The 12,273-nt window shown below is 63.0% G+C and overlaps 1 protein-coding gene across 2 annotated transcripts in view; it reads right to left on the bottom strand.

Annotated features, from left to right (window-relative positions):
- The window catches only part of CARS1 (cysteinyl-tRNA synthetase 1), a 39,858-nt gene that overhangs the window by 10,366 nt on the left and 17,219 nt on the right, over window positions 1–12,273 (bottom strand). For both annotated transcript variants that reach the window (XM_032358138.1, XM_032358137.1), the window contains 10 exons: window positions 9,602–9,742; window positions 9,321–9,409; window positions 7,549–7,670; window positions 3,982–4,094; window positions 3,378–3,506; window positions 2,883–3,012; window positions 2,651–2,754; window positions 2,150–2,247; window positions 1,771–1,960; window positions 1,525–1,593 (listed from right to left, as the gene is read on the bottom strand). In XM_032358138.1, coding sequence (XP_032214029.1) covers window positions 1,525–1,593; window positions 1,771–1,960; window positions 2,150–2,247; window positions 2,651–2,754; window positions 2,883–3,012; window positions 3,378–3,506; window positions 3,982–4,094; window positions 7,549–7,670; window positions 9,321–9,409; window positions 9,602–9,742 — 1,185 coding nt within the window. The remainder of the gene's footprint in view (window positions 1–1,524; window positions 1,594–1,770; window positions 1,961–2,149; window positions 2,248–2,650; window positions 2,755–2,882; window positions 3,013–3,377; window positions 3,507–3,981; window positions 4,095–7,548; window positions 7,671–9,320; window positions 9,410–9,601; window positions 9,743–12,273) is intronic.

Genomic DNA, 12,273 nt, shown 5'->3' with positions numbered 1-12,273 from the left:
CACCCGGCCACAGTGAACCACCTGCACTGACCCGGAGACGGCCCGGGACCGCGAGCCCAATGAAGGGAAAGCCAGGGCGGCAGAATCCAAACTAGAGAAACGATGATTTGATAAAATCTTTCCTTTCTATCTTCCCTAATTTTTGCGGCAGGCTTTTAAGCAAAGTCTCTCCCTGCCTCCTACTTCAGTCCTCCGGTGGCTCAGTCACCAGAGTAGTAACCAGCTAGGCTGGCGAGTGCCCCGGCCTCTTGCGGCCCAATCCCACACCTGGGGCTGGGGCGCCGCAGTCGTGCAGGGGGACCGGGCATGGGGTTTTGCTCTTTATCTCCACCAGGCACCAAGACCGCCATGGTGAGCCTCAGCACGAGGGGACGGAGGCCTCCGCCAGCGTGCCGTGAGGTCTGTCTGGAGGAGGAGTGCCCCAGCGGGCCAAGCTCCTGGCTGCTTATTCCCACACGCGGCTTTCAAAGGGTCCACTGAGGCCACGTGGAAAGGCCCCCACACAACCACTGCATTAAAAGCATTGTTTTTAAGCTTGAGAGCAGACTGTCGTTAACGTAGGAAGCATTTCCTTTCTTTTTTTCTAAGAAGCAGAACACCTGGTGTCACTTGTACGAGACAGCGCAGCAGTTCTGCGGGTTTTCTTTCCGAAAAGCGCGGAGGAAGGTTAATGCCTTTAGCCCAACCAGCTCGACGGCTCGTGGGGCCCCAGGGATGTGGCCTGGAGCTCGGGGAGGGGGGTGCGGGTGCTGGTCCTAACAGGAGCTGGTCCCTCGTCGTAAGCCAGCTCCTGGGGAACCACCTGTACGCTCCCTCTGCAGGAGACCCTCACGCTGGCCACCGTCCAGAAACTGAACTCTAAAAAAGGTTTGTCTTTTTATTTTGTCCTTGCTTCCTGTTGTCCTTTAAATAAATTACGTCTAAACAGCTACGCAGACCTTCTCATCGAATCACTGAGGACCAGGCCTGAGGAGTGTCTGAGGCGAGTCTGAGCGAGCACGTGCCACGAGGGAGGGTCAGTGGAGACCACAAGTCCCAGGCGACGCTGCCCTCTACCGAGGACCTTTCTCCCCGCTGGACACACCGGTCGGCATGCTGGCCGAATCCACACGTGCGAGCACGTGAGCCCACGGGCACCACCTGGCTGCAGCGCCGTCCGAGTCGGTCCCACCGCGCCTGCTGCCCCGGGACCGAGCTCACAGACAGCACACGGCAGCCCCCACCATCGGGCAGGGAAAGGCTGAGCGCACACGCGGGAGAAGAGCTGACTGCGTTCACTTCGATTCCGCAGCCACGTCCAGGCGAGCCCCGGGGCTCAGTCCGGAAGGTCCGGTGCAGGTGGGACCTAATGGGGGCCTCCCGATGTCCCCAGGGTTGGCGCAGGAGGGGGACGAGGGTGGGCAGGGAGCCGGCGTGGAGAGCCGGAGGGGAGAGCCGGAGGCTGCTCCTCGACGGGGGCACCGTTTCCCGGGGGGGGATGGCCCCCGGGGGGAAGCTTCTCTGTGCGCAGGGTGTTCTACTCACATCTAGGGTGGCTCCAGGTCCTCTCACTGGGAATCCTAGGGTGCTTTCGTCTTCGATAGCCCCGAAGATCTACAAAGAGAAACAGACATGCCAGCGTGCGTCAGGAGGTCCTGAGAGGGGGCCCATGGAGACCGGACACCAGGGCCCATGCTGCCCGAGGCCTCCGCGGTCCTGGCCAAGGCCCGCTGCCTGCGCACACGCAGCCTGGCAAGAGCTGCAGGGGTCTGCAGCTTGAGGGCCGCCTACCTTCAGCATGTGGGTGAGGTAGAGGGCGATGCTTTCCAGCAGCGCCCGGTTGGGCCTCCTCCTGGCAGCCTTCCGGGCCGCCATGTACAGGTTGCACTGGCTGACCAGAGCCCTCATTTCTTCCAAGACCGTGCGCGTGTCGACGTTGTCACACAGGGCTTCGTGAACCGCCGCCTTCTTGTCCTGAAAGCTGAGCGAGAGGACCGGGCGCGTCAGCTGGTGACACAGTGTGCATGCACGCGCGTGTCCGGCTCCGGACCGTGGTCCCCGCGGGTGCAGCAGGCCCTGGGCGTGGGTCTGCACTTGGGGAGCCACGGTGCCAGGCGGCCTCCCCGCCGGTGGGTCTGCCACGCTCGCGGCCCGGAGAGACGTCTCCCACCTCCTGTCCAGCTCCGACTCTTCCTCCTCCCACTTCTCAAACCGACCGGTCATTCCCACGGGAGCTCGGAGGACGTCCTTCACGTTTAGGAAAAACTCCTAAAGTCAGAAGATTTGGATTAACGGCTGTAGAAGAGTTTTCCGCCCCAGAGGCATCTGAGAGAACTTCCATGGTGAAGCGCGTCTCCGTCACGGGTCACCAGAGAAACCGCAGTGCCGACACCGCACCAGTGGCCAGTTCTGCCTGGGACAGTGGCTCTTCCTGGGACAGTGGCTCTGCCTGGGACAGTGGTACGCCCGGGACAGCGATTCTGCCCGCAGGTGTGCAGGAAACGGGCCCCACGGGCACAAGAAGATGTGGGCGCCTGACTCTAGCAGGTCAGCGAGGCTTTGGGATTGGGGAGCCAGGCCGGTTGCCCTCCGGGGCCGCCCTCCCGCGTGCCCCGTCAGTGGGCGCAGGAGCAGGAAGGACCCCGCCGGGCCGAGCGGAGGAGGGGCTTACGTTCAGGAACTTCTCGTACTGCAGTGCCGACTCCATGGTGTTGCTCGAGTAGTCCAGCGTGTCCTTCCAGGAGTGCATGAGAAAGGCCAGCCGCAGCTGCCGCGCTGGGACGGGGACAGCACCCCAGGTCAGCCGCTGCCACGGCGCCTCCCAACCGGGCGCTCAGGCCTCGGGGGCGGGACTCAGGCCTCCAGGGCGGGGCTCAGACCTGGGGGGCGGGGCTCTGACCTACCGGAGTGCTTCTTCAAGGCGTCTTTAATGGTGATGAAGTTCTTGAGTGACTTGGACATCTTGCAGCCGGCGATGGTCAGGTGACCCGTGTGCAGGAAGTAGCGGACCCAGCAGTCATTCTCGAAGTAGGCCTGCTCGGGAAGGGGCAGAGGGGGCAAGGTCGGGGCGCTCTGCGGGCACTCGGTTCACACGGTGGACGCACGAGAGGGGGCTGCCTCTTCGAGCTGGGGCTTGGGGTGGCCCTGGACCAGCGAGCCCAGCGGCAACGACGGGTTCCAATCCAGACCTGTCTGTTGCCAGCGCTCTGGCTGTTTGTGCAGGAAATCAGACCGAACAAGGGTTCAGATCCCAGCAGCGACCCCTGATGTGGGCATCAGGCTGTGCCCAGCTCTTGGCTGGCTGCGCCCCTGGCTGCTTCCACCACCGTGGGGATGTCAAGAACCCCCCCCCCCCCGCCATGCCACCAGTGGGCACAGCAGCCCCAGCCCCTGCCTACCTCCGACTGGGCCAGCTCGTTGTCGTGGTGGGGGAACCGGAGGTCGAAGCCCCCTCCGTGAATGTCCATCGAGGCCCCCAGGAGAGCGCTCGCCATGGCAGAACATTCGATGTGCCATCCCGGACGCCCCTGCAGAGCCAGACGACCCCATGACCGGCCACTCTCGGTCTAGGCCTTCAAGTTTCCTGTACTCCTGACCCTCAAAACCCCTGAGCCTTACCGGAACAGACGTTATGTTCTGCACATGAACACTCGGGGGGCCCCCTGCTGTCTGGGTCCCAACCACGTTACTCCCAGAACTGCCCAGGTCTGGACCAGATGCAGGTGCCCGCACCCCATCCTCTGGCTCTGGGCCACCAGGACTATTGTCATGGGGACACCAGAGCATGGACTGGCCTCCAGTCTGAGGCCACAAAGACACAGAGGCATCGGAGGCAGTCCGTACACCTGCTCCCCAGGGGCACCGGGCAGAGTCCCAGAAGGGAAGTCATGTGCCCAAAGGCTCACAAGACTCTTTGGTGTGTGGGCCACCAGGACAGGGCAGACAGGCACCACAGCAGCGAGGGCACCCACCCCTGCCGCCCGCACCTTCCCGGGAGCATACCTTTCCCCAGGGGCACGGCCAGGATGGCTCGCCTGGCTTGGAGGCTTTCCACAGGGCAAAGTCATTAGGGGACCGCTTCTCACTCAGACGGTCTGCCGAGATGCTCAGGTCACCTGCCGACACGAAGAAGCGGGTCACCCAGTGCTGCCTGTCTGGACCCAGCGGGTCACCCGGACCTGCCTGCAGGACTCTGCCGGACAGAGCCATGTCACTGCAAGGCCACGTCTGGGGGTGACTAGCTGGTGCTTCGAATTTCCTCTCATTTGCTTGGTCAGCACACGGCTTCACCACAACCAGATGTCGGTGCTGCCCCAGCCCAGGAAGCTCCCATTCCCCAGGGCCTGAACCACACCTGCCGGTCCCTCAGACGCCCAGTGTCCAGGGCCGCAAAGGCCCGAACTCAATGACAGCCACCTTTCCGAGCGCGGAGTCGGGCGTGGAGTCAGGCCACGGAGAAGGCGCCCTGGCAGCAGTCAGAGGGAGAGCACCCAGGGTGTTTGCACCACAGACCTGATGGCTGCAACACAGGCGCTCTGAGTGGGACACGCGGGAAACACGAGGAAGAGCCAGTAAAAATGGCACGATCGGGGGCGCCTGGGTGGCTCAGTGGGTTAAGCCTCTGCCTTCGACTCACATCATGATCTCAGGGTCCTGGGATCGAGTCCCGCATCGGGCTCTCTGCTCAGCGGGGAGCCTGCTTCCTCCTCTCTCTCTGCCTGCCTCTCTGCCTACTTGTGATTTCTGTTTGTCACATAAATGGATAAAATTAAAAAAAAAAAAAAAAGGCATGATCACAAATAAAGAGATTCTCGCCGTTGGCCTTTCGGTGTCCTACCCAGACCACCCCAGCAGCAGACAGACTCCGCCCTCGCTGCCGCTGCCTCTGCCTCTCTCGGAGCAGGTCACCGCGTTGCACCCCTGACATGGTCTCATATGGTGCGATGACATTCCTTTAGCCGCTGTGTGGCCGATGACGCACGTTTAAGCTTCTGACTTCCATTATTGTGTACACAGTTACTCACGACGCACATGACTTTTGAAATTTTGTTTTGAGAAATTCTGGGACTGCAGAGAGGACCCTCTTCCACAGGTGGCCCGTGTCCCACTCTTCGACAGAGTCACCTTGGCCGAGTACCTGCTATGTGCTCTAAGTTCTTAAGACGCGTCACGCGATCGCTTCTGCTCCTCCAGGGTCACTTCTCGTCTCCCTCCCCGGAGGCGGTCCCCGTGACCCCACGCGCATCAGGAGCCCTGAGACAGCTCCAGGCCCCGTCTCTACCAGAGTCCCCACACCCCTGCGTCCCTGCAGTGAGGGGCTCGTGCCAGAGGTCACAACACCCAGAAGCGGGACTGTCCCCAAAGGAAGGCATGTCCCTCTCCTGTGTGTTTGCTGTTGGATTCTGCTACTCGTCCCTGGACCACGAAGCGATTCTAAAGTCAGTCTGGAAGAAAAAAGGCAGAGGAGCAAGCAATATTTAAGAACTCCGAGGGCCCGGCTGGCGTTGCCGGAAGAGCAGGACTCGGTCTCGGGCCGGGAGCCTGAGCCCCACACGGGACACAGAGGTCACTTAAAACAGAAGAGCAAGAACCCAGCAGCGGCAGGACGGTGAGGACCGCTGGCCAGCTGTGCGCGCGCTCCGGTCTCCGGCGCCCTCCCCCCTGCCGCGGCCCCGGTGCCCGCCACCTGCTGTCCGAGCTCCCTGCTCTGTGCAGCCCGCTGTCCCTGCGCGGCCGCTAGTCCCGTGCGGCTCCGTCCAGGCGTCTCCACGAATCATCGGGGCTCACGCGTCAGGCTTGTCGCACGTTCTCCCCGGGATCCGTCTCTGCCCCGAGCCGGCGGCGGGCGGCGGCGCTCTATCCGGTCTGTCCTGCTCGGTCTTCTGCTCTCTCGGCCGCGCCTTCCGGGGCTTCCTGGCCGCGCACCCCAGGAGCCTTCCGTCTTCGCTCTTTCACTGCGAGTCCCAAAGCCCCGGCTGCCCTAAGCGACGGGTTGTGCCCCTGCTGCTGAGTGGCGTCCCTGTGGTGTCACTAGGACTGTGATGGTCAACGGGTCGGTCCCCCGTGCATGCCGCGTAGGTGCTGGGACCCGGCTCAGGTCAGTGTGTCACGGGCGGACGGCACAGGCGACCTGACAGCAACCGCTGGGGAACCGCGGAGACCTGCTCTGCGCCCGGCGCGTGTCCTGCATGAGCGTCTAGGACAGGCCCTGCCCTTACTCATGCTGCCGAGTCCTGATCTGCTATGCAAAGCCCTGCTCCCTGTGTACCCAATCCTGCGGGTCGAGACCCTTAGCCTGCCTGAGCCACCAGCCTGCGGGCCATGCGCACTGCCTCCCCTCACAGACACGGTGTTTCTCCCTCCCAGGGATGGCCACACAGGGGCCACCAGACGCCTCCTTCACTCTGACAAGCCTTTAGCCTCGGATGCCCCAGGGTCTGGTACCAGCGCCACCCAACCCTCTTAGCCTATTGCTTCTCCGCATCTCCACGCCGTGCTGTGCGAGGTCCTGATGTCTCCCTACACAGAGTCCCAGAGGGGAAAGTACTTCCTCAAAAAGTATGAACGTTTTTATGGGCAAACTGCCTTCCAGAAACACAGCGGGTAAACAGCATGTGCCTCAAGGGTGTGCGAGCCTTCCCCGTGCCCCTGGACTGCAGCTTCTGTGGTCTGGCCCAGAGTTCCTGAGGGCGTAAGTGGGGAGGGACACCGGAAAGACAAACCTTATTTGGCCTGGTCCCAAAAAAGCCTCGTGTCTACATTCAATACAGGTGACCCTTCTTGAACAGCACCAGGCAGGGGGCTGGGGAGGCTGACTCCCACGACCAGTGCCAGGTGCTCCCCTGTTGGCCAGAGCCCCCCGCGACGGCAGAACAGCACAGAGACACACACTGTGCACAACACATCACACACGCTGTTGGGACCAGAACGTGAGCTAGAGAAGAGGTCATGGAGAAAACTGGAAGGAACCTGTGGGCAGTACCGAGCTGCACTCACGGGGAGTCACCTGCACGCGGTCTAAACCGGTGTCACTCAAGGGTCAGCCACACCGGGCTCAAATGATGAGCACCAGGGCTGCGGGAGCCGCGCGTCCCTCGTTGGGACGAGAGAACAGCTCCGAGAGGTGCTGCGGGGGCGCTGACAGTGTGACGTCCCTGCTCGCGCCCAGAACCAGGACGGTCACACAGTTCCTGCTCCACGTCCCTGCCTGTACAAGGACGGTCACACAGTTCCTGCCCCACGTCCCTGCCTGTACAAGGACAGTGCCCGTTCTGGAAGCGGCACGCTACGCTCCTTGGGACCGCGTGGGGGTACTGAAACCGCGCCTTCCATCAGAACAGCCCCGGGGTTTCATCTCCCCAAAGCGGGAGCTCGGCTGCTGGGGGCGCCGCCGGCCGACCCCGCGTGGGCGGCTTTCGTGCCCTCTTTCAGCAGGGCACAACCCGCATACTGCTAACACACTGGGCGCACGGCGTGTTCCTCCCAGACCCTCAGGTGCCCTCGGCCCCACAGACGCCAGCCCTGGGGCCCGGGCCGGGAGCCCCCCGCCCCCACCTCCCGCCTGTGCACCTTCTCCTTCCTGCAGGGCTTTCTGGTCCCCCACAGCCTCGGGCACCAGCTTCCCGTAGGAGTGTCTGTCGCTGGACGCAAACTTCACCGTATCGAAGTAGACGGACCCGTTGGAGGCGTAGCTGGAAGAACAGAACAAGGTTGTGGGAAAGCGGGAAGGATCCGGAGATAGCCCAGGACACCTGACCACAGGACGCCCCAAAGAGCCCAGGGTCACGGGCTGCTTCCACCTGCTCTGCCCTGTGTGTCCGGGGCAGGCTCGGCCATTTAGTCGCGTGACACGGCAACACCCCACCACGGCCACGGTGCAGGCTGACCGGGCCCGACAAGGACACTTCACGCCACGGAGGCCAACTCCTCACTCGCCGGGCAGCAGGTCCCTCTACAGACCCTCTGCTCGCATGTGGTGACCCTGCAGCTCCCACCTGGCCCCTCAGCTGGGCAACAGCATGGTCCCGCCAGGCTCCTGCTCTGGCTACATTCCCATGTGCCCAGCCTCGGCTCTCTGACTCCCAGAAGCCCGCCAGACTGTGGCGGCCCAGAACGCTCCGTCTTCTCCCACCTTGGGCTTGCCTGCGGCACTCGGTGGCACAGCGCTGCCCTGAGCGGCTGTGTCAAGTGGGGCAGAGTGCAGAGGCGCCGTCCCTTCCAGAGAACAGGCGCTGCGCCAGGCCCACGCCAGGAGCCCCACACTCCTCACTGGGCTCAGTGGCTGCCTCATCTGCCCTGCGAGGGGAGAACAATCTCCTCGGGGGGCCACAAACGAGCGTCGTGTGCCGCAGACACCGCGCGCCCGTTTATGCCTCCACTTGGCGGTGATTTGGAGCATGCCCAGCACGGACAGCTGGCCATGTTTCCTGCCATCAGGCAGTGCTAGGATCGAAGACCAGGGCCGCAGCGGAGCGTGTGGTATCAGAGCCACGCGAAGGGCCCTGGGGGAACACCCTTGCCCTGGGAGGTGACTCCCTGCCACATGGCGAGGCCAACGCCTCCAGACGCCTGGCAGGTCCACGCTCACCAGGCTGGGCTCCGTGCTCACGGTCTGAGCTCAGGGCCCCCTGCTGGCTTGATCCCAGGCTGCACCTGCCTGTCTGCCGAGGGCTCCGGGGGCAGCCAGCAACACCCTCCTGCTGTTCCTGCCTGCCTTGAACAAAGATCTGGCGACCGCAGGGCTGAGTACCTGTTGGATGGTGGCCAATACCAAGGGGAGCCCGGACAGGTCTCTTACGGAGCAGCCCGGAAGCTGGGGACCCAGCGGTGCAGAGGCAAGAGGCCTGCCGGGAGGTCAGCATGCAGAGGCCCCCAGATCCCTGTGTACGGTCCTCACCGCCAGCACCTCCAAGTGGGGGTGGGTTTGGAGACCGGGTCTTCCCAGAAGCAAAGTGGGGTCCCCAGGGTGAGCCCTAACCCCGCGGGACCCCCACGCAGCTGCCTGCATAAGAGGTCATCGGGACACAAGAGGAACCCGAGCAGCCCACAGGCAGAGTGACAAACGGGAGAGAAGTCTGTGAGAAGGCCACTGCCCGCAAGCCGAGGACGGGGCCAGCACCGACCCCCTACGCAGGGCCCTGAGGAGCCCGCCCCGTGGGCATGCTGGCGGACTGGTCTGTGGGCTTGGTGAGAGCAGCGCCAGCCAACCACACGCCCGGGGCAGCCACTGCCCTGGCGGCCTCCCTGCTCCGTGTCCCTCCCAGAGACCGAGAGCTGCCCTCCTCGGCAACCACCCTCCTGGATGGCACCAGGCCCCGAGCAGGGGCCACCCTTCAGCTCACCCGTAACCATTGTCCACGATCTTCTGGACGAAGTTCACGATCTCTGGCACGTACTCGCTAACGCGGGTCAGGACGTCTGGAGGGAGGACCTGCGGACGCCAGAGAAGGTTTATGTCCTTCTGAAACGTCGGCCTCAGACGAGCGCCCCCAGGAAACCGACGGAACCAAATGCGGCCGAGAAGCAGCCTGTGCCCTCGGTGCGTGCGCAGGAAGCCGCCTGGGGGCGTGAGGCCGCGGGGGCACCGGGGCGCAGAAGGCACAGGCCCGCCGGCCGCACTCACGTTCAGCGCCTCCATGTCTCTGTGGAACTCCTCCTCCCAGAACTTGGGCAGCTTGGAGAAGATGGAGTTGTCGGTGACCTCACTGCCGAGGCTGCCGTCCAGCCAGTCCGAGAGCAAGTCCTTTGCTTCCTCCAGCAGCACCTGAGCAGAAAGAGCGCAACGTCCACACACACGTGCCGGACCGCACCCCGCGCAGTCGGCCGCGGGGATCACGGCCTCGATCACGGCCGCGCACGGCCCTGCTCCACGGAGGGCTGCCGAACCCGCGAGACGATGACACTCCTGTGATCGGCTCAGCACTGAGAGGCACCAGACTGCGAACGGGAGGCTCAGACGCTCGCTGATGCGATCTCAGGACGTCCGCGGCCAGGACGGGTGGGCAGAACCCATCCCGGATAGAAGCGCCAAGGCCACGGCGCCCCGACAGTCAGCGGCCGTCAACCGAAGATGCCAGCCCCATGTCACGCAAGTGCGGCAATGGTAGGAGACCAGTCCTGTCACCGCAGCACCCACGTCACTCCAGAGAAACGTCCATCTGGGACCGGATGTGGGTGTCACAGCTGCAGCCTGAGTCTCGTATGCGGGGGGGACCGAGGCCCACCTCTGGAGGAACCCGGGGTCTCCAGCACGTGAACTGGAGCGACAGGGACGTGGGGACAGGCAGGCGGTCTGGGGTCCCCTGTGAGGGTGAGAGGGCAAAGAACAAAGGGCAGAGGGAGAAAGTGCAGGGAACGTGCATGTGGGAGACACGGTGAGGGCATGCAGGGTGGGCGCGTGTGGATCCACGCGGCTGACAGGGAAGGGGCTGCTAGGGTGTCCCGCCAAGAGCCCCCAGGTGGGACAGCCCTGCTAACTGCTGCTGGGAGGCCAGGGGTGAGGGGGACCCACCAGGACGCTCGGTCCATAGGCGAAGCACACTGGGGACTGAGTCCCACGCCTGGCACACGGGCCCCCCCTGAGCCGGGCCACCACACTGAGGACATGGGACAGCTGCAGCGCCAGATGTGGCGGGTATCCCGGGCTCTCAGCCCCGGGGCCGGAAACCACCAGGACGAACACGCTCGGGTTCCAGGGCACCAGGCCGCCCGTGGGCAAGAACAGAGGGCACTGCGAGCGGCCAGAAGGCAGTCCTAAGAAAACGGGAAGGAGACACCAGAGAGCGGCGCCACCGGGACAGAAACGAAGACCGTCTTCGGTGGGATCATCCGCAGATCGGACGTGGCCGACGGAGGAGTCTCGGAGCTGGGGGACCCCTGAAGAGAAACCCCAATGGCACAGCAGACGGGCTGCCTTCACAGAGACAGAGCGGAACCCCGCAGAATGGCCAGGGACTGCGGGACAAGCACCAAGAGTGTGCTGGGTGCTCGGGGAGACGCCAGAGGGACAGGAGGGGAAGGAGCAGAGGAACAGCCGGAGTCCACCGGCGGAGGGCGCCCCGCTCACAGCAGAGCCTGGACTGCAGGGACAGGGAGCCCCGGGAACCTCGGCAGGACACCGCAGCCGGGCCGTCCACGGGCAAGCTGCAGAGAGTCCCGAAAGGAGTCCGAGGACAAACACTTTGCCCATGAGCGAACACGGTAAGAACCACAGCCCCCTCCTCCTCACAAAGCAAGGGATGCAGGGGACACATCAGTATCCAGAGAAGACACTTGCTACCCTAGAACCTCGGGCCCTGTGAGCTCATCCTTCAAAAGCAAAGGGAAACGGAGGCTCTCGGGCAGACAAAAGCCGCGGGAACTTATTGCCAGGAGACCTGGTTTGCAAGAAGTGGGAAAAGTTCTTTAGAGAGAACACACAAAAGAAGTCAGAAGCCTGGGTCTGTGGAGAGCATCGGAGAGAAAATGCAAAGGTAAGGTGAAAACTTGGGTTTTTCCTTTTTAAATAAAAATTGTTTATGTGCTGAGAGGGAGAGTGTGTGTGTGGACGCGAGTGCAGCGGGGGCGGAGGGAGAGAGAATCTCAAGGCCACCCCTGCTGAGCACAGAGCCCAACACCTGGCTCCAGCTCAGGACCCCAAGACCATGCCCTGAGCTCCACGGCTGAGACCCCCTGGGCGCCACACAAGTCGCTTTTATTCATTGACTTAACACCTGTTAGATCAAAACAGTAACAGCAAGAACACATCAGTCTGCCTGCTTATGTGCGTCTGCGACGCACACGGAGCCCCGCACGCTGGGTTCACAGACAGGTAAAGAGAGTGACAGCGGCAGCGTGAGGACGGGAGGCAGAAGTAGGTCACTGTCCCTGTAAAGCACCCAGGGTGGGGTTGTGCCTTTGAGAGTGGACTGAAATTCATGGGGAGTGTTGCAAACTCTACGGTGACCGCTAAAAAAAGGTTAACTGATTTGCTCTAAGAAGAGAGAAAGTGGAATCATGGGAAATGCTCAGTCAGAACCACAGACGGCAGGAAGGACCGGAGGACGGAGAGGGAGTGAGAGCGAGGGCGGCGACAGAGTAATCCAGCAGCGAGGGACCCAGCTGTCCCCGTGCCGCTGGGGACGCCAGCGGTCTAAATGCGCCTCACAGCTCAGTTTGGGAGATCAAAATACACGCCCCGACCGTACGCTGTCACGGGAATCTGCTTTGACTATAAGACACATACAGACTCGCATTCGACGGAGACAAACGAGCCACGCTAACAAGAACCGAGACAGAGCAGGAGTGGCTGCTTTC

This window comes from Mustela erminea, chromosome 9 (assembly GCF_009829155.1).
Source record: "Mustela erminea isolate mMusErm1 chromosome 9, mMusErm1.Pri, whole genome shotgun sequence".
NCBI lineage: Eukaryota > Metazoa > Chordata > Mammalia > Carnivora > Mustelidae > Mustela > Mustela erminea.
This window is presented reverse-complemented; position numbering and strand designations above follow the sequence as displayed.